The 24,699-nt window shown below is 35.8% G+C and overlaps 5 protein-coding genes and 1 long non-coding RNA gene across 6 annotated transcripts; 3 read left to right on the top strand and 3 right to left on the bottom strand.

Moving 5' to 3' along the window:
* On the bottom strand, positions 1–528 carry LOC104785488. Its single transcript, XM_010510707.1, has one exon. The coding sequence runs from the start codon at positions 481–483 to the stop codon at positions 88–90; it is 396 nt and encodes a 131-aa protein (XP_010509009.1). The 5' UTR covers positions 484–528; the 3' UTR covers positions 1–87.
* Positions 639–3,053, top strand: LOC104788884 (tryptophan--tRNA ligase, cytoplasmic-like). The gene is made up of 10 exons (XM_010514655.1): positions 639–655; positions 1,033–1,242; positions 1,324–1,497; positions 1,626–1,677; positions 1,810–1,896; positions 2,017–2,109; positions 2,221–2,301; positions 2,565–2,636; positions 2,764–2,832; positions 2,940–3,053. The coding sequence occupies exons 1-10, from the start codon at positions 639–641 to the stop codon at positions 3,051–3,053; spliced, it is 969 nt and encodes a 322-aa protein (XP_010512957.1).
* Positions 3,690–12,725, top strand: LOC104785486 (DNA-directed RNA polymerase V subunit 1-like). Its single transcript, XM_010510705.2, is given in 21 exon segments — positions 3,690–3,911; positions 4,295–4,389; positions 4,724–4,850; positions 4,942–5,057; positions 5,164–5,211; positions 5,515–5,679; positions 5,846–6,004; positions 6,097–7,135; positions 7,138–7,620; positions 7,623–7,933; positions 8,022–8,197; positions 8,300–8,375; positions 8,490–8,620; positions 8,820–8,974; positions 9,273–9,547; positions 9,676–9,849; positions 9,944–10,084; positions 10,182–10,429; positions 10,611–11,756; positions 11,884–11,998; positions 12,095–12,725. Coding segments are annotated over 20 exon segments (5,499 nt in total). The 5' UTR covers positions 3,690–3,911; positions 4,295–4,305; the 3' UTR covers positions 12,425–12,725.
* LOC104788883 (F-box/kelch-repeat protein At3g16740-like) lies at positions 14,163–15,170 on the bottom strand. Its single transcript, XM_019245197.1, has one exon. The coding sequence runs from the start codon at positions 15,168–15,170 to the stop codon at positions 14,163–14,165; it is 1,008 nt and encodes a 335-aa protein (XP_019100742.1).
* Positions 15,735–16,304, top strand: LOC104785485. Its single transcript, XR_767371.2, has 2 exons — positions 15,735–15,918; positions 16,027–16,304. It is a non-coding gene; the product is annotated as an uncharacterized LOC104785485 (long non-coding RNA).
* On the bottom strand, positions 19,577–21,608 carry LOC104785484 (WAT1-related protein At2g39510-like). Its single transcript, XM_010510703.2, has 7 exons — positions 21,350–21,608; positions 21,100–21,162; positions 20,878–20,994; positions 20,555–20,795; positions 20,296–20,457; positions 20,050–20,201; positions 19,577–19,960 (listed from the first exon to the last, which is right to left on the bottom strand). The coding sequence occupies exons 1-7, from the start codon at positions 21,526–21,528 to the stop codon at positions 19,747–19,749; spliced, it is 1,128 nt and encodes a 375-aa protein (XP_010509005.1). The 5' UTR covers positions 21,529–21,608; the 3' UTR covers positions 19,577–19,746.

Here is a 24,699-nt window from a genome sequence, read left to right as displayed (position 1 = left end):
AACCCTAAAAACCTAAACGACATAAAGAAAGAGACTCTTGCAAACAGCACAAATTAAAATGACCTGAGACAATAAAGACGCTGGGCTTTATCTACTGTCCCTCCTGAGCCTGTGGACCCGCTGGTTAAGCTTCTCGATCTTGAAGACCATACTCGAAACGCGGTAAAGAATCCAGTAAAAACCGAGAGCCAAAGCGATGAGGAGGAAGTTACGTTGAGACTTGAAGATAGATTTCTGGTAATGGAGAAGCTCCGAAACGGTGCAGGAATCTCCATCGCATGATATTCTAGTCTCGTACTTCCAGTAGATATCCATGAGGAGGAATACACAGAATGGGATTATCGCCAACAACAGTTTCAAGAGACGGCGAGTGACCACGGCTAATCCCTTGCGGAGAAAGTTTGGCCCTGGCATCGTCAAGAGGATGACCATGATCGCTTCAGCCGCTGTGGCGTAGGCTAAGATTGTCCATTCCAGAGCCATTGTTTTGCCCTGTGCTGGTTCCGGAGATTTTGGTGTTTTTTTTTCTTAACTCGTGAGCAATGTTAATATCTAGGGTTTGTATCTTTCGCTCTCGGCGGTGCTTATATATGAGCAATGTAAAATTTCCTAATCCTATTTTACATATTAAAAGAAATATGGTAAATATTGATTGGTTCGAATTTCCTATTAATTAAACTCTCCTTTTTTTTTTTTTTTTTTTTTTTTNTATGTAACAAATTTTTTTGTTTCTCACTAATTGAATCAACCTATCAATGAATTGGGTTTCTAGAGTTTCTAGTTTAATTTTAGAAGGATATTGGAACCATTATATTAACATATCAGATTCATATATATCTCTTTTGTTAAAAAAATTAATAATATTGCCTTGAAAAAATCTAAATCTTATTTGCATATCAGGATTTTTTTTATTTGCTTATCAATTTATTAAATCAATTAATTTCCGACCAATCTGAACCCATGGGAAGTATCTGCTAAAGGTGGAGAGAAGATAGATTACGAAAAGATTATTAAAGAATTTGGCTGCAAAAGGATCGACCAGTCACTGATCGATCGTGTTAAAAGACTGACTTGTCGTGAGCCACACGTTTTCCTCCGCCGTGGTGTCTTCTTCGCCCACAGGTATTTCAATGAGATTCTTGACTCGTATGAGAGAGGAGAAAAGTTCTATCTCTACACTGGAAGAGGACCTTCTTCAGAAGCTTTGCACTTGGGCCATTTGATTCCTTTCATGTTTACCAAGTAAGTCAAGCTGTGTATATATATGGTTTTGTAACATCTTCTTACTCTGTACTTTTATTTATTCTTTATATATGGCTGCAGATACTTGCAAGAAGCTTTCAATGTTCCCCTTGTTATACAGCTAACGGATGATGAAAAATTCATGTGGAAGAACTTAACGGTGGAGGAAACTCAAAGACTTGCCAGGGAAAATGCCAAAGATATCATTGCTTGTGGATTCGATGTAACTAAGACCTTCATCTTCTCTAAAATGGGGTAAGATTGCTTTTGCTCATAAAATGGCTTTTATATTGTATCCTATTACTATATATATTTTTTTTGGGTTTTGGTGTTATTACATTACACTTTCCTGACTGATTTGCGAAAATTTTGTGTGTATATAGTACTCTGTATGAAAATGTAGCCAAGATTTCACCATGCGTAACAGATAATAAGGTAACTATACTCTCTCTATCTCCTTGAATTACACTATGTGCAGTGCAGGTACGTCTTTTTCTGTTATGTTGGTGTGGCTACATGAATTCTAGAATTATCATATTTTAAATTGAATTCCATATAGATTTGCAGGCAGCTCCATGTTTCCCTACCTCATTTCCTCACTTGTTCCCTGGAATGGACAAGCTCCGTTGCTTGATTCCTTGTGCAATTGACCAGGTTTGTTGTTTTGTCTTACTTTATATCTTAAACTTGTTTGGTTTTGGAAAATCATCAATAACTTCTCATTAGTATTTATAAATAACAACCAATCTTTTGCTTTTGGTGTTTGTTGTACAGGATCCTTACTTTAGAATGACTCGTGATGTTGCACCTCGGTTAGGATATAGCAAGCCTGCTCTAATTGAGTCATCATTTTTTCCAGCTCTGCAGGCAAGTGTTTTCTTAACTACTACTAGTCTAATAAGGATATGTATAGATATGTGCTTACACCACAGTTTCTTGCTTTCAAATTATTGAATGCCTTGGTCATACTTCACGCAGGGACTGAGTGGAAAAATGTCTGCTAGTGATCCAAATTCCGCTATCTATGTAACTGATACCGCAGAGGACATTAAAAACAAGGTGAGTTCTGTAATTTAAATTTGTTTTGTTATTCCCAGTAGTTCCTTCCCATGCATCTATTATTACAAACAAGTCCATTCATTGTCTGGTATGAAGGGCACCTGAATCCTTCCCGCTTATTTTGTCGTTTCAAAAATAGGCACTCTGTTTGTGTAATGGCATTGTAGTGTCAAACTTCATAGATCAATAGATATAGCAGTCCTAGTAATGAAATCAGATCATTGCTTCCATTATCTAAATTTGATGCGGTTCCATATATGCAGATAAATAGATATGCATATACTGGTGGGAGAGACAAGGAGAAAGACCAAAAACAACACAGATCAGATCTAGAGGTACCAAATTCCTTGTTTCGCCTCTTCCCCTTACTCTGTATACTTGCAAAACTGTTTTTAATCTGTATACTTCCCCTTAGTCTTTAATTTTCTGGTAATAATCTCGTTTCTACTATTTTACTCACAGAAAGACATACCGTTCAAGTATTTGAGTTTCTTCCTCGAAGATGATTCTGAACTTGATTATATTAGAAAGGTACGTACGTACAAGATTTCAATCAGTTTGTTATGAAGATCACTGCAGAGAAGGACGGATGTTTTTATATCGTAGTTTTCTTAATTATTGTATTAATATATTTTCAGGAGTATGGAAACGAAGAGAAGTTGACCGATGATGAAAAAGAGAATGGAAAAAAAAAAGATGTTGACTGGAGCTGTAAAGAAGCGACTCACCGAAGTCTTGACAGAAATAGTTGAGAGACACCGCAGGGCACGAGCTGCTGTTACCGATGAGGTAAAAAATTGTTATTCTCTAACTATCATGATTTGATATCTCCCCAATCTACTAGGAATTTTGACTAACGGAAATTTTCAGATGGTGGATGCATTCATGGCCGTGAGACCTCTCCCAAGCATGCTCGAGTAGGATCAAGAAACCAGAAGAAACCCCTTTTGGCACCTCCTCCCAACTTCACTTGGAATTGGGGATGCATCTTTGTGTATAACAAAAAAAAAAAACAAAAAGGGTGAATTACACCAACTAAATGAATAAAATACTTAATTTTTTTTTTTGTAAAGAGGAAATAAAAAAGGTCTATAATATAAATTAGTAAGTGATTTATTTGATCATTCGCTCTCAATCTCACTCGAGAGATTGTTTAAATTGTTTCAAGTAGGTTTCTTATGTTTTATATCTCATTAAAACAAATTTAAGCCATGTTAACACTAGAAATGAAGGTATGTATTAATAGTAGTACATTATAGTGTTTTTAATGTTTTTACTATAATTGAGTTTTCTTAATGTTAACTGAAAAATTTTCCCCTTTGCATGCAATTGTGGGTTTATAAAGACGGAAGCTTTGGAGAGACTGAAGAACAAAAAGTTTTTGGGAGAGAAAAAAGAAAGAAGCAAAGCAGTGTCACTCAAAACCTTCTTTCTCTCGCAATTTCTTCTCTCTGAGTCTCTCTCACAGTTCCGCCATTTTCACTCTCTCTCTCTCACTCAGATTCCTCCCTCTTTTTAAAACCCTTGTCTCCCCGACTCGTTGTTTCGTCTCTTTTCCGGGTTCAGGAACCAAACCGGGTCAAATCCTCTGCTGAATCGTCGATTCTTAGGTATTTCTTCTTACCCAACTTGTTTCTTTCGTTGTTAAACGGGAAAACAAAGCTCGATCATGACTCCGTTGAGTGTGTGTGTTTTGGGGTTTTTGTGGGTTTGTTGTGGTTTCGAATGTAGGTTTGAAATTTCAGATTTTTTGGTTTGCTATGTGTTACTACTGCTTCGATTTTGTGTAAACGAGTGGAAAGATTGTTTCTTTTTCAGATTTGAGAAGTTGTTCTTCGATTTTTGTTTTCTTTTTTGGTTCAAAGACTCGATTTTTATTTGGAAATTTATGGGTTTTATCAAGTTAAAGAGCTCAAATGTCTTTGTTTCTCTGTTTGCTTTACATCTGCCAACTGCTAACTCGGTTTTGTTTGTGTTTGGTTTCAATTTTTAGGGTTTTGTGTCATGGAGGAAGAATCTTCTTCATCAGAAATTCTAGAAGGAGAGATTGTTGGAATCACATTTGCCCTTGCAAGTAACCATGAAATCGTAAGTTATAAGAGTTATTATACTCTCTGGACTTGATCCATTTGGTTCTGCATCTTTATACCTACCCTCTATGGATTCGATGAATGTGGTTCTAAGAGTGATAAAAAGTTGCATGTACCGCTTTGTTCATCATGAGTTTTACAGAACTAAGGATTGCGAATAGCCAAAACCCTCTATGTTTTGGTTATGCTTGCCACTAAATTCATGAATTTTAGTATAATCCTACTCAGCTCTGTGTAATGCTAAGTGCTACACTTTTGCATATATATGTTGTTCTGCGATATATCCTCTGCCACTCTTCTATTTCTCACTGGACTTTAATTCTTTGTTGCAGTGTGTAGCATCGATTAGTGAATCCTCAATCAATCATGCCAGTCAACTCTCTAACCCCTTCTTGGGGTTGCCTCTGGAGTTTGGCAGGTGTGAATCGTGCGGTGCGACAGAGCCAGATAAATGTGAAGGTAATCCAGTTCTGTATTTCCTATATTTTTCTTCTGCCATTGTTTGTTGGAATACTTCTTCAGGTATCGATCTTTGTTTCTACATCTTCAGGTCATTTCGGTTATATTCAGCTTCCAGTGCCAATATACCATCCTGCTCATGTTAATGAACTGAAACAAATGCTGAGCCTTCTGTGCTTGAAATGTCTGAAGATAAAGAAGGCAAAGGTATTACCTCGTTGAGTTTTCTTAAAGTCCATGTGATATGATTTTGTAAATTCTTTCATAAACCATATAAGATCTCGACCAATGTTTTTCACCTTTCTGAGTACAGAGCACAAGTGGTGGTCTGGCGGAGCGCTTATTAGGTGTCTGTTGTGAGGTGAGTAATGCCATATACATTCTGATTATTTCCTTTTACCTGAAAAGGAAGTTGATAAATGTTTCTTATGGGACCATATACATTCTGATTGTTCAGCATTTAATTTGTTGTCCAAGTTTTCCGTCAACTAGTTGCATGTTAGAAAACGTGCTAATTCATATCTATATAGTAATTGTGCTTCTTTTGATCCATTCAATGAAAGTAACAATAATTAATAATCGCGAAGCAGTAGTTATTGGTATTTTTGTGGCACCATGAAACATTAACTGGTTATATGTATTATTGCTGAACGTCTTGTATTAGGAAGCTGCAAACATCTCAATCAGAGATAGATCATCGGATGGGGCCTCATATCTAGAACTGAAGCTCCCATCTAGGTCAAGACTGCAGGCGGGTTGCTGGAATTTCCTGGAAAGATATGGTTACCGCTATGGAAGCAACTACACGCGGCCCCTGTTGGCAAGAGAGGTTTTTACTTTCTTCTTCGTGCTTATGTTTCTGTTTATTTAGGATTTTATGGTTACATTCTTTTTGTTTGTTTAAATTCATTCTCTATTTTAAAGATGTTTTGTCTCTGGAAACTGATGATTATGTTCTTTCCGTGTCCTTTTCCATATGCTGGGAAAACAAATAGGTAAAGGAAATTCTAAGACGGATCCCTGAAGAAACAAAAAAGAAACTCACAGCAAAGGGACATATTCCTCAAGAAGGATACATATTGGAATATCTTCCACTCCCGCCTAACTGTTTGTCAGTGCCAGATGTTTCTGATGGTTTCAGCTCCATGTCAGTGGTAAGCCAGTTGACAATAAAATCCTGTGTTGAGTTTATTGAATGCTTTGGATTATGTTGTAACTCCTGGATTTGTGTCATTCTTTTTTTCAGGATCCTTCCAGAATTGAGCTAAAAGACGTTCTTAAGAAAGTGATAGCCATAACAAGCTCTAGGTCTGGCGAGACAAACTTTGAGTCGCATCAAGCTGAAGCCAATGGAATGTTTAGAGTGGTGGATACCTATCTGCAGGTTAGGGGTACTGCCAAAGCAACAAGAAACATTGACATGAGATACGGGGTGTCTAAGATCTCGGATAGTTCATCTTCAAAAGCTTGGACAGAAAAAATGAGAACACTTTTCATCCGAAAGGGTTCAGGTTTCTCTTCCCGTAGCGTCATCACTGGAGATGCGTACAGAGATGTGAATGAGGTAGGCATCCCAATTGAAATTGCGCAGAGAATCACTTTTGAGGAAAGGGTTAGTGTCCACAACATAAGTTATCTACAAGAGTTAGTAGACAACAAGTTGTGTTTGAGTTATACTCAAGGTTCGACGACCTATTCTTTAAGGGATGGAGCCAAGGAGCACACTGTGCTTAAACCTGGGCAGGTTGTTCATCGCAGGGTCATGGATGGGGATGTTGTGTTTATCAACCGACCCCCGACGACACATAAGCATTCTCTTCAAGCGCTTCGGGTGTATGTTCATGAAGATAACACCGTGAAGATTAACCCTCTGATGTGTAGTCCCCTCAGTGCTGATTTTGATGGTGATTGTGTCCATCTGTTCTACCCACAGTCACTTAGTGCTAAGGCAGAGGTTATGGAGCTCTTCTCTGTGGAGAAGCAACTGCTTAGCTCCCATACTGGACAGCTGATTTTGCAGATGGGTTGTGATTCTTTACTGTCTTTGAGGGTTATGCTGGAGCGGGTGTTTCTGGACAAGGCAACTGCTCAACAGTTAGCTATGTATGGCTCTCTGTCTCTGCCACCACCAGCACTAAGGAAGTCCAGTAAATCTGGCCCAGCTTGGACAGTTTTTCAGATTCTACAGCTTGCCTTTCCAGAGCGTCTGACCTGCAAAGGTGACAGATTCATGGTTGATGGAAGTGATTTGCTGAGGTTTGATTTCGGGGTTGATGCGATGGCATCCTCATCAATGGCATTGTAACTTCAATCTTTCTGGAGAAGGGTCCAAAGGAGGCACTTGGATTCTTCGACTCGCTACAACCTCTTTTGATGGAAAGTCTTTTTGCTGAGGGATTTAGTGTAAGTTTGGAAGACTTATCCATGTCTAGGGCAGACATGGTGTCTCGCTTGAGATTATCATATGAAGATGAATTGCAACTAGAGAACAGCATCCACAAAGTGAAGGAAGTGGCTGCTAACTTTATGCTTAAGTCATATTCCATGCGGAACTTGATCGACATCAAGAGTAACTCAGCAATCAACAAGCTGGTGCAGCAGACAGGCTTCTTGGGTCTTCAGCTTTCTGACAAGAAGAAATTCTACACGAAGACTCTGGTAGAGGACATGGCTCTCTTTTGTAAGAGAAAGTACGGCAGGATTTCTTCATCTGGCGATTTTGGAATAGTGAAGGGCTGCTTCTTTCATGGGCTGGATCCGTATGAAGAGATTTTCATTCAATTGCAGCAAGGGAGGTTATTGTTCGCTCTTCAAGGGGGTTAGCTGAGCCTGGAACTCTCTTTAAGAATCTGATGGCTGTTCTTCGGGATATCGTGATTACAAACGATGGAACTGTAAGAAACACCTGTAGTAACTCAGTCGTTCAGTTCAAATATGGAGTTGATTCTGAACATGGACATCAAGGTCTTTTTGAGGCGGGAGAACCTGTTGGAGTATTGGCAGCTACTGCCATGTCAAATCCTGCGTATAAGGCAGTGCTTGATTCCACTCCAAATAGTAATTCATCATGGGAGCTAATGAAGGTATAGCAATATTAAAGCTGCCTCCTTAGTACAGCTTTGATCATCTGTATTGTTGTATAATTGTTTTCTGTGTTTGTCCTTTTCCCAGGAAGTTCTGCTCTGCAAAGTCAATTTCCAAAACACTACTAATGATCGGCGCGTAATTCTATATTTGAATGAATGCCATTGTGGAAAAAGGTTTTGCCAGGAAAATGCTGCTTACACAGTCAGGAACAAGCTGAAGAAAGTTAGTCTTAAAGATACTGCCGTGGAATTCCTCGTCGAGTAAGCATTGGGTTTTACTTTCGTATGTTGCTTTGTTAATTTTTGTTTTTTTCGGTTTTACTAAACCTCTTTGCAATCTGGTTTCTGTTTACTTGCATGCAGATACAGAAAGCAACAAACTATATCAGAAATTTTTGGAATTGATTCATGCCTACATGGCCATATTCATCTTAATAAGGTTTGAATTCTGGTTCTTTTACTGTTGAATCTTTATGGAAGCCTTTACCTGTCATAGAAACACTTTACCTATTATCCTTTTCTTGCTGTGTAATTGGTGTTTTTGGTTTACTAGACATTGTTGCAAGATTGGAACATCAGTATGCAGGATATCCTTCAAAAGTGTGAGGATATAATTAATTCACGAGGACAAAAGAAAAAGAAGAAAGCTACTGACGACTTCAAGAGAACAAGTTTGTCTGCCAGGTTTGTACAGTGATTCGCTTTTCCTCTGAATGTCGTCTCTGGTTGAATGTTATGCATAATTTTTCCAGAAGCAAGTCTGATGTTGATTTCTAGGTTTCCAGTTATTTTCTTCCCATTTTGTTCTTTCATATCATTATGTCTACATGTTTAACTTTATTTTCTGTTACCTGATTGTAATTATCTATTCTCCAATGAACAGTGAGTGCTGCTCTTTCCGAGATCCTTGTGGGAGCAAAGATTCAGATATGCCTTGTTTGATGTTCTCCTACAATGCCACCGATCCTGATCTAGAAATAATTCTTGATGTTCTTTGCAATACAATTTACCCGGTTCTGCTGGATACAGTGATCAAAGGTACTTGAATAACACTTTCATTTTTGTTTATTTCTCTTGTTTCCGTACCAGTCGGTTTCTTCTTTGATGGGGGTGCAGTGTATATGATTGAGTCTTCCTTTCAAAATTTTCTCGTTATATGGCTTGCAAAATTTTGTTATTTGCGAGAAGTTTAATGAACAAAAATATTTTCTCAACTTGTCTGATTGATTTGTCCTCCAAGTTGTGATCGAAATTCTGTGCTATTAAGAAAGACTATGTTTTAGTAAGATTTCTAGATAAATGTTTTTGATGATACTCCTGTATCTAAACTGAGCAGGTGATCCACGGATTTGCTCAGCAAATATAATCTGGCATAGTTCAGACATGACAACGTGGATCCGGAATCGTCATGCATCCCGCCGGGGGGAATGGGTTTTGGATGTCACTGTTGAAAAATCTGCTGTCAAGCAAAGTGGTGATGCATGGAGGGTTGTGATAGACTCATGTCTTTCAGTGCTTCATCTGATAGACACAAAACGGTCAATCCCTTATTCTATAAAGCAAGTGCAAGAATTGCTTGGGTTATCCTGTGCTTTTGAACAAGCAGTACAGGTACTTAATAACTTACGACGTGATCCGTGCACTGGATCTTACACTTCTGACATATTACATGTTTGGTATCATGTTTGTTCATTGTTTGTGTAACGAAGTTAAATTTAAGATGTTGATTTGATCTGCAGCGTCTATAAGCTTCAGTGAGAATGGTCTCCAGAGGAGTCTTGAAAGAACACATCATTCTCCTAGCAAACAACATGACTTGTTCAGGGAATATGTTGGGTTTCAATTCTGGAGGTTACAAAGCTTTGACCCGATCCTTAAACATTAAGGCTCCATTCGCAGAAGCAACTCTGATTGTTAGTAGTTCGATCCTTAATTGTCTAGTACAAATTATTTTGTAAGACTTTATACTGGCTCCATGTTAACAGGAATTACTTTTTGTGCTTTTAGACACCAAGAAGATGTTTTGAGAAAGCGGCTGAGAAATGTCATAAAGATTCTCTATCAACAGTCGTTGGGTCTTGTTCTTGGGGAAAACGCGTGGATGTTGGTACAGGTTCACAGTTTGAGCTTCTATGGAACCAAAAAGAGGTATACATTCTCACTGGGAATCATACCAATTGACTGAGGTTTTCTCATATAAGCTTGTTATGCAATTTGATGTAATTTGTTGTCAACCTATCTCCAGACTGGTCTAGATAATCAAGAAGAAACAGATGTGTACGGCTTCCTCCAAATGGTCAAATCCACGACAAATGCAGATGCATATGTGTCTTCCCCTGGTTTTGATGTTACAGAGGAAGAAATGGCTGAATGGGCTGAATCGCCTGAGCGAGACTCTGCCCTTGGAGAGCCTAAATTTGAGGACAGTGCCGAGTTCCAAACTATATATGAAGAAGGCCAGCCATCAGGATCCAACTGGGAGAAAAGCTCTTCGTGGGATAAAGGTTGCAGTGGTCTCAGAATGGGGACATTCAAGAAATACAGGTGGTGAGGCAGACCCGGAGTCTAATTGGGAAAAGACTACAAATGTTGAGAAGGAAGATGCCTTGTCTGGTTGGAACACTAAAAAAGATGCTCAAGAATCTTCCAAGTCAGAATCCAACTGGGAGAAAAGTTCTTCGTGGGATAATGGTTGCAGTGGTGGCCCAGAATGGGGAGTCTCAAAAAACACAGGGGGTGAGGCAGACCCGGAGTCTAATTGGGAAAAGACTACACATGTTGAGAAGGAAGATGCTTGGTCTGGTTGGAACACTAAAAAAGATGCTCAAGAATCTTCCAAGTCAGATTCAGGGGGTGCTTGGGGCTTAAAGACAAAGGATGATGATGCAAATACAACACCAAACTGGGAAACAAGACCAGCTCATACAGATTCTATTGTCCCAGAAAATAGTGAGCCGTCTTCTGACGTTTGGGGACTCAAATCTGTTTCAGACAAATCATGGGAGAAAAAGAACTGGGGAACTGAATCAGCTCCTGCTGCATGGGGTTCAACAGATGCTGCTGTTTGGGGTTCTAGTAGCAAAATGAACTCGGAAACTGAATCAGATGCTGCTGCTTGGGGTTCTAAGGACAAAAAGAATTCTTACATTGGGTCAGGTGCTGGTGTTTTGGGTCCCTGGAACAAAAAGAGCTTGGAAACTGAGTCAGATAGTGCTACTTGGGGTTCTAGTGACAAAACTAAATCAGGTGCTGCTGCATGGAGTTCTTGGGACAGAAAAAACATGGAAACTGATGCTTGGGGTTCCCAGGTCAAAAAGAAATCTGACACTGAGTCAGGTCCTGCTGCTTGGGGTGCTTGGGACACAAAGAAATCGGAAACTGAATCAGGTCTTGCTGGTTGGGGTACCGCGGACAAAAAGAATTCGGAAACTGAATCAGGTCCTGCTGCTTGGGGTTCTTGGGGACAGCCAAGTCCCACTGCAGCAGACAATGATACCAATGAAGATGATGGAAATCCGTGGGTTTCCTTGAAGGAGACCAAAAGTAGAGAGAATGATGATAAAGAGAGAATCCAGTGGGGAAATCCAGCCAAGAAATTTCCATCTAATGGCTCACATGGTGGCTGGTCCAATGGTGGTGGTGCAGACTGGAAAGGAAAAAGGAACCATACTCCTAGGCCACCAAGATCTGAGGATAATTTGGCTCCCATGTTTACAGCAACGAGACAGCGCTTGGACTCATTCACCTCTGAGGAGCAAGAGCTTCTCTCAGATGTTGAGCCAGTCATGAGGACTCTCAGGAAAATAATGCATCTGTCTGGGTATGCCTTTCTAGTTCTTAAGCTCAGTCTATCCAATATCCAGTATTATGTACAATTATTATGCTGTTTCGCATTTCCGTATACTTGTTATGCTTCATCTTTCTAAAACTGTGTTCTTTCAATGAAGGTACCCTGATGGAGACCCAATTTCTGATGATGACAAGACGTTTGTCCTGGAGAAGATTTTGAACTTCCATCCCGAAAAAGAGAAAAAGCTCGGCTCTGGTGTTGATTTCATCACGGTAACCAGGATGCTCGATTACAAATTTAGCTTCTCTTTTGAATCTTACTTCGCCTTATGTCTCTGATGTGAAATTTTTGGTTAAACAACAATGTAGGTTGATAAGCACACCACATTCTCAGATAGCAGGTGCTTCTTTGTTGTTTCAACTGATGGGACCAAACAGGACTTTTCATACAGAAAATCCCTAAACAACTATTTGATGACGACATACCCCGACCGCGCTGAAGAATTCATAGACAAATACTTTCCGAAACCTCGGCAGACTCAAGCTCAGTCTCCATCTCAGGCTCAGGCTCATTCTCCATCTCAGACTCAGGCTCAGTCTCAGTCTTCGTCTCAGAATCAGACTCAGACTCCATCTCCGTCTCAGACTCAGGCTCAATCTCCCTCTCAGACTCAGTCCCCGTCCCAGACTCAGACATAAACTCTTTCTGACTTGACAACAAAAGAAGGTATGGTTCATTTAGCTAAACCATTCAGTCTCCACTGTTTTGTTTTGAGATGTACATAAAGAGTGGAGCGAATGGCGGTTTCTATTTATCATAAAAAAGACTCTGATGTGAAGTGCAAAACAATGTGTAAATGCAGTTCTCTAGTTGCAGATCGTTTGTCCTTAAATCAGGTTTAGGTTTCGGTGACTGGTTAAGTTTTAAAGTCTAGCGGCATTGTAATGATGTTTGACATTGACATATTTTATTTATCGAGCAATGCATTTGCAAATCTCATTGCTTCTTGTTTGAAGTTTAAATCACCAAAGCCATTACCTTAACGGGCGATAAATAGTTTAAAGACATCATCAGTTAATAAATACCAAACTGAGAGTAAAAGAGAAACTTATACTTTATTCAGAGGGATGGATAAATATGTTTAAATATAAAAGAAAGATCAAACCGAGTGAAATGAGTTCACTGGTTCATGTAATGGACAAACGTTTCAGTCCCATACCTGAAAAAATAAAAATAAAATCGTATAAAAGAATAATATAACTAAATTATGTGAAAATACTTTAAAAAAATATCTAAAAATTCTCAACCTTTAATACAATTTTCCTAATCACCTGAACAGAATTAAAAATAATCTAACCCATTATCCATATACTTATTTAAATGGATGAAAGTCTGATTGTTGATTTAGATATTAATTACCCATACATTATCCAATTACTCATTCGAGTCTGAATTACTCATTCGAGTCTTACTCACTATATTATCTTATTCTGATTACCTACTGTAAACCCAAAACCAAATATGATAATATAAAAACTAATTAAGAGAAAAGAAGTAATTCACAAGTGTTGAAATCTGATAGTATGCCGGAGAAGCTGAGGACTCACGGCAGCGGTATAGTTAAACCATATCTGGTTTCCTTCCATCAAAACGCCTCCACGGACACGTCTACCATTAACATCCCTGTTCCAGTCGTGATCATCACGCCTACCATTAACATATTGGTTAGTGAAGTACTTAAACTATTAATTTCATTTTTTTAGTAAATTTGATCAAAATATTTGATTCTAAACTGAAGTCCAGTACAATATATACGGATACATATTTTAATTCTAAAGCGTTGATAAACTTCTTAAGCCTCATTTCATAATTTACAAAGGAACCGATTCTTTTTTTTTCTTTGGTCAAAACGACCGGATTTTTTTTTAATTTAGATTTTACATCTACCTACGTAGCAGCAACAACATATGAAAAGAGAACTATTTATTAGCTTTGATGTTTATAAAAATATATGATCTTGCTGGTGTATATGTGCATGTTCTGTTCTATGAAGTAATCGCATGCTATAAAAACGAATGCTATCATCTTTGATACAGATTGGCTAGAATCTCTAGAAGCACAATATATACTGAATAGACAATAGAAACGGCTAGTTAGATAGTCTGTGTTTGGATCTTGTTCATAAAAAAAAATAATTTGTTCCATTAAATCTGGTACGATTTCTTATTTTTATGAACATAGCACAGAGACTATTATTGGGATCTCTAGCTCCTACATCTCTAACAACTAAACAGGAAATCCAGATTTGGTTGTAACGAAGCGATAAGGATTCAACCGCTAAGAACAATGCATGCTTGTCATCTATAAATGAATTGGTATGATGATATGCAAGAAACAAATAAGGCACCTGTAAAAAAAAAGAATAAACTAATTAACTTATCGTTCTTTCCTTTTGCCCGACAGTAGGAGGCTTTGGTTGATGCACACTAAACTTGGCACATAAGAGCACACGAGTGGGCAACCGTAGGGATATTCTTCCATATTAACAGCTTCACCGAGACCCACTTGTCTAAAATAACCACCCTCTCCAATTAGGTAAGCTATTTTAAAGCGAAGAAATTTGTCTAAATCAAAAACCACCGCGAGATTCTTCTCCTCGTCAATGAAGAAGCTCCCAGCAACCTGCAACTGAAAACCAGTGGGTGAGCTCATATCAACAGCTAAGAACAACTTGTTCCAAGACACCGCCTTGGGCTCAATCTTAGTCGTAACCCATATCTGCATCTCACAAGTATCCAAGCTCTGATATAACACTGCAAGCTTCTCTTCCCCAAGAGAAGATAGAGTCACGGTGTCCTCAGTCAGATAAGAGTGAAATGGAACATGGAGACGTGGTCCAAATCTCTCATCTGTATAGTCAAAGCAGAGTAAGAAATCATCCACCTCTGCCTCTCCATCAACTCCTATTTTCTGTTTAGCGAAAAAGTAAGTGTTTCCCTTCAACGACACGCCGGATCTATAAAACTCTACATCCCAGTCGGGATTGACGTCAAGAACACTCCACGAGTTGGAGTTTAGATCGTAGACTTGGTAAGCAAAAACGGGGTTTCCGCGCAAGTTATTATCCACGAACCTCAATATTTTGTAGGATTTCTTGTATTTGTCGTATCCGAGAGCATACCTATCCAATCTGTGGAAAGCGTCTTTGGGCTCGATCACCCTGGTTTGACCCAAATACGGGTTCCAAACCACTAGCTTCGTCTTGTCTTTGTACACACATAACAACAAACCGTCACAGTGTAACACTTTAGATATCTCGATATGATTGATCAGCTTATCAACCGGTTTAATAGATGGAACAACGTCAACAACAGAGCCATCGTCGTCGTCTTCCTTGTGTATTCCGTGGAGATCAAATCTCACTGAACAAACCTTATAGTCCATCATCATAAACCCTAGAAACTGGCTCGGTGATGATGATGCCGCTAATTTACCAAGAATCTGATGTTTGGAAATAGTGTTCCATTGTTTGCAAGTACATCTTACATCTCTTAGACATGTTATTGGAACCTAGAAAGTATTTCTCCAACCAAATCTCGGGAAAGATCAGAGATCATCGTCATTGTTTTTTTTTTTGTTTGAGCTCTCTCCTAGTCTTCTTTCATGCATATGTATATAGGCAAAATAAGATTTGATGTGCACAAGAGAGATTTTTCCGCTTCAGAATCTTATTTTTTTACCATATTTTATTCACTTCAGATAAATAAATATGTGGTTCTGATTGAGTCAAAAACATTATTAAAAAAAAATTGAAGTTTATAGGATTAATCCAGCAACTGAACGAACTGATCATCTCGGAGATAAATTAAATTTGTATCAATCTAACCAATCAACCTATCAATAAACCGGTCCGATTTTATGTTTTGTTTTTCCCTTACCGGTTTATACTTCTTATACGTTTTACTAAAAGCGTATTGGGCTTGGGCCAGTTTGGTATGGAGGATTATTGGATGCAAAATCAGGAAAAGAAAACTCTGACAAGCCGATCGATTGGGATTCGAATTCTCGATGCTAAACGAAAGAAAGAAAGAGGGGAATATAGAAAATGGCGAGATTCGATGCGAAGACGATCGTTAAGGACAAGAGATTCTGGGTCGCTTCTTTAATCATCGTCTGGGCTGCTGGTCTTCAGGTTTCAATTTTACCATGATTTTTTTTTTTTTCTGATTGATTCAATAGGGTTTATAAATCTTTTTGATTTTTGTAACTTTATATATATCTGAAATTAATCCGGTGGCAGGGTCACATGATGTGGCTGCAGAGGCAAGACTCATTTAAGCAGAAATTTGGAACAATTGATGAAGACAACCACCACAAGTAATCTGATACATAACAGGAGTTTATGTTTCTGAAACAAACTTCTTGTGTTTTTGTGTAATTGTGAGTCTTGAGGATTATAATCATACATAAGATGATAAAAAGCTTGTATTAGGGTTCCTGAACAGTAAGAAGTTGCCTATTGCAGTCTCTGTTATTTGTTGAGATTATTGTGTATTATTAGCTTGAGCTTTTTGCCTAGTGGAGTATTTAAGAGCACTGACTCTGAGTAGTTGTAGGCCGCGTAATCAGCTTACTGAGAGGGAGTGTGTAACTGTAGTTGTGACTTGTGGGGTTATGTACCAGTAAACTTCGAAGAACTCAAGAACTAGAGAGCTTGTTCTGGATAGTCAAATTAGATCTAGGCGCCGCCTAGTGTTGCTTAGAATAAGTGAGGATCTTGGATGGATTGAGATCTTTTGATACTTTCTTTTTGGGGTTTGTTTCTTTGCTGTCGTTTTTTGAAGCATTATTATCTTCTTGCTTCTTTCTTAGATTATATATGTAAAGGCTGGCTACTGAATGAGCTCTTCTTCATCACTGGAATACCCAAAAACTGATTGTTTAGGTTTCCATTAGTTCACTCAAACGGTGTCGTTTCTTCCTTAGACGTCGTCTCAAGTCTCAACCATCTCTAGTTCCCAGTGTATCAGAAAGAATCACCAATGATAAATTTCGTTAACTTGAAGGAAGTTTAATATTGACATCAATATTATTCAAAAGTTTTTGCCAATTGCAAGTACACTTACAGTAATTTCTAAAAAATTTAGTGTATATTTCTTATTAACGGCGCACTATAGTTATGTGATTTCAGATAAAGAAAAAAAGAAAATATTATTCTATTATTCTTCTGACTTTCTCAAAATTTACAGTAAATTTTGAAAAAGAAAGATATTTCTATTTCAAAAAAGTTAATTGATATGGACTTCAGATGCATATATATGCAAGTTATTCTTTTTTTCTCAAAATTTCATTCTCTATGGAGTAATAAAATGTCAGCAGATACGCATATATGCAAGTTATTCTTTATTTCTTCTTTGTCAACTATATGCAAATTATTCGAAATTAAAATTTTTAGCATAATATTATTATTGCAAACAGATGTGGATCTCATTGTCCATATCATTTATAAAATAACCTTAATCATATTTTATAGATAGCTAAGTACTATGAAAAGCCAAAAGTAGTCATATAATTAAGTAGCAAATCATAGTTGTGATATATCTTATCTCATGTTTTTATAGTTATTAACTTATTACTTTGATTTTTTATATCACTCACTCAATATATATTATACTTTTTATTTTTACTCACAGCTGTTTAAGGTATACTTCATAGATCTTTGGTACGTTTGAGTTAATAAGAAACTCACGGTTTCAAAGTGGAAATCCCTTTTTAATAAAAAGGAAGTACACAACATAGCTTTTGTAGATTTTATATTTTTAATAAATTGTTACAAATGGTTACAAATAGGTTATATATAGGTTATAGATTAATTCATATATTAATATTAATTGGTTACACCTAAATATTAGGGATATTCTAAATTGATAATTGATATATTAGTGGTAACAAATAAAATCATGGATATTCTAAATTGTATTTTCGGAAGATTTTAATTTGTCCTATATCACGTTGTTTCCAAAGATCTTTAAACACAATATTACAAATTTGTTTCCACAGGTTTTATCGATAGACCACAACGTTAACCAAAGATAAATTACGAAATTGATAGATTGATTGGTTACAAGTTAAATAGTGGGTTACAAGATAGATTACAAAATAAAATTTAACCAGTGTTATAGCACGGATAATTATCTAGAATCATTAATAATATAAACTTACAATATAGGTGTCTTTTTCAAGCATTCATATTTAGCATATGATTTTATTGTATAATGTTTTATCCCTAAAAAACTTTTAAAACAATCACATAAATTATATTTTATATAAAAATTACAATATAAATAAAATGAATTTCAACCCATGCTCTAGCACGGATCTTAATTTAGTTTAGATTAATATAACACTACACATTAGTTGTTTTCTCACATAAGTCATCACTAAATTTTAACCCGCGGTGTACCGCGGGATTATTTTTTTTACTAAAATCATTAAATTTCAAGTTGTAATTGTTAGTTAATTTTATACGTTTTACTTGATATTTAAGATTGTATAGTTGTATTTTGATTGTTGATTCTACGATTTAATCTGTCGTATACCGCACAACAATTTATTTTTGTTATAAATTAATCTATAGTCTTAATATCCTTTATATTATTAAGTTGTACTTATTTGTTTATAATAATTATATGTATACAGAGGTGTCAAACATGTCGGTCCACTTTTTATTCTTGGACCGCAGGAGGTCAACCCGCTAAGACTGCGGTCGTTAAAGTTATTCTCAAGCATGTCCCGACCTAAATTTTATATTATTTATTCTTTAAAAATTTGGTAGCAAAGAAAAAAAGAAAATTTAAAATAACTTATAATATTGATATTTTGTAAATATTGTTTTGTAAAATTAGAAACTTAATATTAATTAAATTAATTATAAACTTAATAGTTAATGTTAAAGAAAGTAGTTATGATTGTTTTGGAAATTTTATTAGGATGAGAAATCTTATTTTCAAAAATAGAAACTTAATATTAATTAATTAAATGAAAACAAATTAATAATGAATGCTAATGGCATTCTTGTAAATAGATTAAACTCTAAGAATTATTTGCTAAATGTCTTTAAAAATATATATATATAGATATCAGAAAATATACATATCATACAAAATTTCCTTTATTTCATTTGATTTTCTATTGTTCTCTCAACTCAAAAAGCTTGTATTTTTCTACTTCAAGATGTGAGTAGGATGGTGAATTCTTTAACACAAAATATTAAAATAAAAAAGAAATAGGAAAGTAGTAGGATGGTGAATTGAAAGATCTTGAAATGACTAACGTAGAATATTCGAACAAAACAACACCACATACACTCAATGCTCTTCAGCATGAAGCTTTCCTACAACTAAAGTACAAAAGCTGTCACATCAAGTACAAAACTATCTCTGAACAGAGATGCTTTCTTATGTGGCGACCAGAAACCATACAGAATCTCTAAAACACGTCCCAATTCCACACACAAAAAAAGAAGAAAATTGTTGATTTGATCCATTATGCTCCATTACCCACCACCGCATTACATCATACTCGTGCTCTAAAGTATTACTTTTCAATTAACTTTTTTGTTTTTTTTGGCAGATTACGTATGCAAAGAAAGTAACATATAGTAAATTAATTGTTCATATTTTTACTACCAAAAAAAAAAAAAAATTGTTCATATTACATAATAATTTTTGTTGCAAATTTATTAGACAGCTGTTGGAGATATACGTCGGAAGCTCATAATTGATTTGAAGTGTGATAAATTAAGAACTCTAAACACTAGTAGATGACTTTAAGTAAAGAGATACTTTTAATTGTGCAAAACATTTCATATATTATACCCTGATACAAAATTAAACAAAAGCCAAAATTAGCATTACAATAACATGCACTCTACCAATAAGCAACGATCATGTGTTTAGAAATCGGACTCATTGTTTTCTCTTATTATAACTTTATAATCGCCGGTGGTGCTGTCATTATTTTAGACTGATTCATTGGTGTTCGGTCTCGTGAAAACAACACTTGCATGGTTTGTGTCAATTTCTGCATTTGCTTTCGACGAGAATGTCACAATTTGTGGACTACTAAGTGGGAGTTCCCTGTCCATGTCGGGAAATGGTGAAGATGGTTCGTCTTTGCTTTTGCCCCACAAAACTGAATAGAGTCCAAGAACAATCACTATTGCTCCAAGAATCCTACAAATATTATATACACAATTAATCAGTGAGATTAAACTAACTAAACCATTATTTATTTTCAAAGACCTTTCAGAAAGTTTACGTACCTCCCAAGGAACATAACCTCAGCAAGGATTATAGACCCCAAGATCGCAACAATGACCATGCTCAATGGATTGAAGGCAGTCACAAACACTGGTCCTCGAGTTTTCATTATTACTCCTTGAACGTAGTAACCAATCCCTGAACATATTATCCCCTGCATACAAACACAGTAAGATCAGTTAAGTTGATTTGTATATATAACTAAAACCAAAACTTTATATTGTGTATATTAGTATAATTAATCTTACACCATAAACAGCAGCTAGTAACTTGGAATCCAATTGGATAGCCCAAGCAGAAGGATTTCCCCTTTCAATATAAAGTGCCACAATAGTGCTTTCAAGAGACCCCATAAAGCATATGTAAGCTGTCATGGATAGCTCTACCGGGTATGACTTAAGCGTGATTGCCTGCATAAGCAATCATTATATTGGTCTAATAAGTACTAGATGTAACTATTTATAAAATATTGAATCATCATATGAAAATTTTGGTCTTTAAAATTACTTGGAGATTGATAAAACCGGCCCAGCAGATGCAACCCACAGCGATAAGGAGTGCGCCTTTAGTAAGATCTTGTTTGACTCCGGGATTGGATGCGTCTTGATGAATGTCGTTAGGATTAGCCCAAGGCAAAGGAATCATAGGTCCTTTCACAACAGTCATAAGCATTGCTCCACCAACTGTCACAATTGTCCCTAGAATCTTGGCTTGGCTGTGTATTTTCCTGACGTTAACCTTCTCAAGTCTACGCATAAAAAATAATGATGTCTTTAGACGATAAACCAAAACAAACCACATCATACGAAACAAAATTAAGTTCGTAATACCTGAAGATCCACGCCATAATAAAGGCAAAGGCAGGCAGAACATTGGTCATTGCAGCTGTGAAAGTCGCCGAAGTGTACTTCATGCCAGTGTAGTATAAGTTCTGATCAATTGTTGGTCTGTAAACATATAAACAAAAATTCAATTAATTATTCGTTTTCAAAACGTAAGAACTAAAATATACATATTGAAAAGTAAAATTATAGCTAGTAAATCAATCTTACTCCAATAACCCAAGCAACAATATCTTGAAGAAGATGGGTAGTGTCATCTTCGGCCGTATTTTTCTGTACATGATTCAAAAAGCAAATTGAAGTAAAATAATCAGAAAAGAATATTAGTACTTTCTACGTGAAGAATACATAGACCGAGTGTATACAAGTACAAACTTACATTTACGTACGTATACGTAAAAGCATACATGCATGCATGACCAAAATACAATTTTATGTACATCCAATGAAAGTATTATACCTATCCAAGAAAAAGGCAAATGGAGCAATGAAAATTGTAGCGACGATATGGCGATAAGCAGCTAGAACGTGAGGGCTCATGCCTTGGTTCAAAGCAAATTTGGCTATGATCGACAGTCCGGCATATCCGAATTGTAGAGAAACAACAGTTAGGAATGGCTTCCATGTTTCTAAAGCCATATCTCAACGTACTCTAAATTTGGTATAAAGTGAGGAATTGCAATATGATGTAAGAAAGAGCTGATGGAGAAATGTGTGAGAGGATGAGGTTGGTTTTATAGGAGGGTTTTTAGGGTTTTGTATTATTTTTCGTGGGATAATTTAAAAATTAAATATGACTTTTGAGTTAGGAGGAATTATAGGGATTCCACTAAGTAATGCAAGTTTGATAGTGAGTATATATGCCATTCCTGTTTTGTAGAATATAACATGGTTTTTTGATATTATCCTTGATTTATAATAGGAGCATACATAATTTTTAAAGTAATTGGTGGTCGTGATGATGATGAAAACATCAACCACAATTGTTAATTATTAAATTTTGAAATTTCCAGTTTGATCCTTGGTGCCTTTAAGTTTTAACCAAGGAAAATGAGCACTTCACACCTGATTCAGCAATATTCAGTACCATCGGATATCCCATAGATTTCACATTGTTTTCTACAAACAAAATTAGCATGGCTACATTAAGAGAAGACATGTCAAAATTATTCACCTTCTCTATATTATCTTAACTTCGCATGTCATTTATTAATTTATACTAACTAATTTTACTTTCCAAGTTATAAAAAATAATTACTATTGTCATAGAAATAAAAATATCACTATACAACTAAGAAAGTTTTATAATTATTGCATTAATTTTAACAATTATTCTGAACTTTGTTTCTGTATAAAGAATGAGAAAAAATGTCGAAAAGGTTAAAGAGGTTATCATAAGAATTAGCCAACAAATGGGGATAGTGAAGTTCACTTGAGGAACACAAGTGGATCCGTGTCGATTATGTTTTTGTAGTTTTATATAAAAGGATTAGAAGAGATTATATATCACGAATAATTGAACCCACGAAATTAAATATTACTTCAATGGAGCTAGAAAAAACAATTAGAAAATGTGAATGTGTCCACATATGGAAAAACGCATTATGCATCCGCATCGGATCATATGTGGAAGAAAGAAACCAAATAACTTTTTGGCCAACGTCGTGGTTGAAATTTTTGGCACTTTATGATTCTCTCCACCTGGAACCTCTATCTCTACTTAGAACAAAAATAGTAATAATATTTTGATCACAATTTCACAAATATAAGGGAATTTATACGTTATCTGACGGAAGCCAGAGAGTTTTAATTCCCGACAGCGCCTAATTGTGTATCGTAGGCATGTTATGCGAACCATCCCTGACCCTTACGATATATTCCCATCATCTTCAGTGTGATTTGTTAAAAAAAAATTTCAGATAATTAAAATGTTATGCAGTTTCAAACTTACCTACCTGTTCAGAATATGCGATTTGTTATCAGTCGATTATGATGGGTTAGTGAAATTCAAATATAGATATGTGCTAATACTTTATGTACGACCAGATAAAAAATTTCCTTAATTGTAATATATCGTGCGTGGATACCTATCATGAACTCTTTTTTTTTAATATTTTTCCCGATGATAACGACATATCATGAATATGACAAAAGGCACAACATGAACTTATACACACAAAACTGTAAAAAGATGGAGTGATTATGTTTTCCTCCCCCCACTATACTGGACAAATTTGGCAAGCTGAGTTGACACCGATCGAATTTAACTTAGCTGGATTTTTATTTTAAGTAGCGGATGCATCTGAACTGATTTGATAGCGGATTCGTGATAAAATATCATATTCTATATTTTGTTTTCTTTACTATTGTTATTCGATATTATAAGAATACAGATAAGAGAACATCAACCCAAAAAAAATCTCTAATTTATCAGTCAGAAACAATACAGCTCTCAAATCCGGATATTATAGATTGCATATATATATATATATTCATTCATTATAGCTTATAACTTATAAGGATATTAAAAAAAAAAAAAAAAAGAACCAATGGTTTGAATAGTTTACTTCATGGTTCAAATTATTTTACAGCAGTTCCAGTACTCATGGTTGGTTGTCAATGTGACTATTTTCGAGTTGTATTTCTATTAGCATCCAATTGCACGAAATTATGCATAATAAGAACCTTCTCTGACTCCTTTCCTTGTCTAAACGTTTCACAACCAACGTGGCAACGTCGGCAACTTGAAGTTTATATATCCCAAGTACATTAACATATATAGTTTTTTTCTTCAAATTTTTAAGAAATTTTAATAACCGAAGCCATCATGTATAAACCAGAATAGCTTTCAGGAGATGTGTAAAGGATAATGATCTTTAAAATACAAGCATTTCCGCCAAAAACAAGTGGTATAAGTGGGCGGCTTAAAATAATTCATCATGCCACCACCACCAGCTGTCCAAACAAAGTTTCATTTTGATTATGACCGGTGTTAACCATGCTGATTAACTAATCATGATAAGTATCATCGTATAATAATATTTCTCTTGAACTAATGGCAATTGATTTGTGGCTGCATATGAAACCACATCAGCAAAAGGAAAGGATGACTTATGTTGTCTAAGAAAAGCTTTAACATAGAGTGTGAAAAAAACAAAAATTTGATATAATATAAAAGAAAATTGTAGATAAGATAGTGTCCAGACACATCTCAGATATACGTTGCCAACATTATGTTGGTGTGCTTTTTGGGGTTTGGTTTGGTGGTTTAGGCTTTGCCATTATAATATCACTCTTTGCTCCACTCAAATCTGCATATTTTATGTTGTATTATGTTCGATATGATAAATGATCCGATATGTTTTGAAATTCTCGGATCAGAGATTTGGATATGGTTAAAGTTACATATATACAAATATTTGTAGGTGTAGGTATCGTAATTTAAACTTGAATAGACGTACCTGCCTGAATCATATATTATGAATTACTATATAGTATAATTAGTTTTTAAAAATTAATGATAATTTTGAAAAATATTTGTAAAGCGTTGTATTAAAAAATTTGATGATTTTCGTTGAAAGATGTTTGTAAAATATTTATATTTAATAATTCTTATGTGTATGTCTCATACTTCAATTTTTTTTTTTTGTTTTACGTTTACCAGCTATAATTTTTTTTCTGTATATAAGAGAAAAAAATTGCATTTTTTTTTTAAATGGTCTTTTCTTGGGTGTCTAATTAAAACAGTACACATGGTTTATTTTTATGAAAATGATTCACTCTGTTCTTTGGTGCACGTTCGTTAACGTC

This window comes from Camelina sativa, chromosome 5, assembly GCF_000633955.1.
Source record: "Camelina sativa cultivar DH55 chromosome 5, Cs, whole genome shotgun sequence".
In the NCBI taxonomy this organism is placed as follows: domain Eukaryota; kingdom Viridiplantae; phylum Streptophyta; class Magnoliopsida; order Brassicales; family Brassicaceae; genus Camelina; species Camelina sativa.
This window is presented reverse-complemented; position numbering and strand designations above follow the sequence as displayed.

Excerpts from the sequence above, each read along its gene's own strand:
- LOC104785488 (XM_010510707.1), bottom strand. The coding sequence starts at position 483 with ATGGCTCTGGAATGGACAATCTTAGCCTACGCCACAGCGGCTGAAGCG.
- LOC104788884 (XM_010514655.1), top strand. Across the intron at positions 1,897-2,016 it reads TTCCTTGTGCAATTGACCAG|GATCCTTACTTTAGAATGAC; the intron begins GTTTGTTGTTTT and ends TTTGTTGTACAG. Across the intron at positions 2,833-2,939 it reads AACTTGATTATATTAGAAAG|GAGTATGGAAACGAAGAGAA; the intron begins GTACGTACGTAC and ends ATATATTTTCAG.
- LOC104788883 (XM_019245197.1), bottom strand. The coding sequence starts at position 15,170 with ATGGACTATAAGGTTTGTTCAGTGAGATTTGATCTCCACGGAATACAC.
- LOC104785484 (XM_010510703.2), bottom strand. The coding sequence starts at position 21,528 with ATGGCTTTAGAAACATGGAAGCCATTCCTAACTGTTGTTTCTCTACAA. Across the intron at positions 20,458-20,554 it reads CCGGTTTTATCAATCTCCAA|GCAATCACGCTTAAGTCATA; the intron begins GTAATTTTAAAG and ends TTGCTTATGCAG. Across the intron at positions 20,202-20,295 it reads TACTAGCTGCTGTTTATGGT|GGGATAATATGTTCAGGGAT; the intron begins GTAAGATTAATT and ends GTTTGTATGCAG.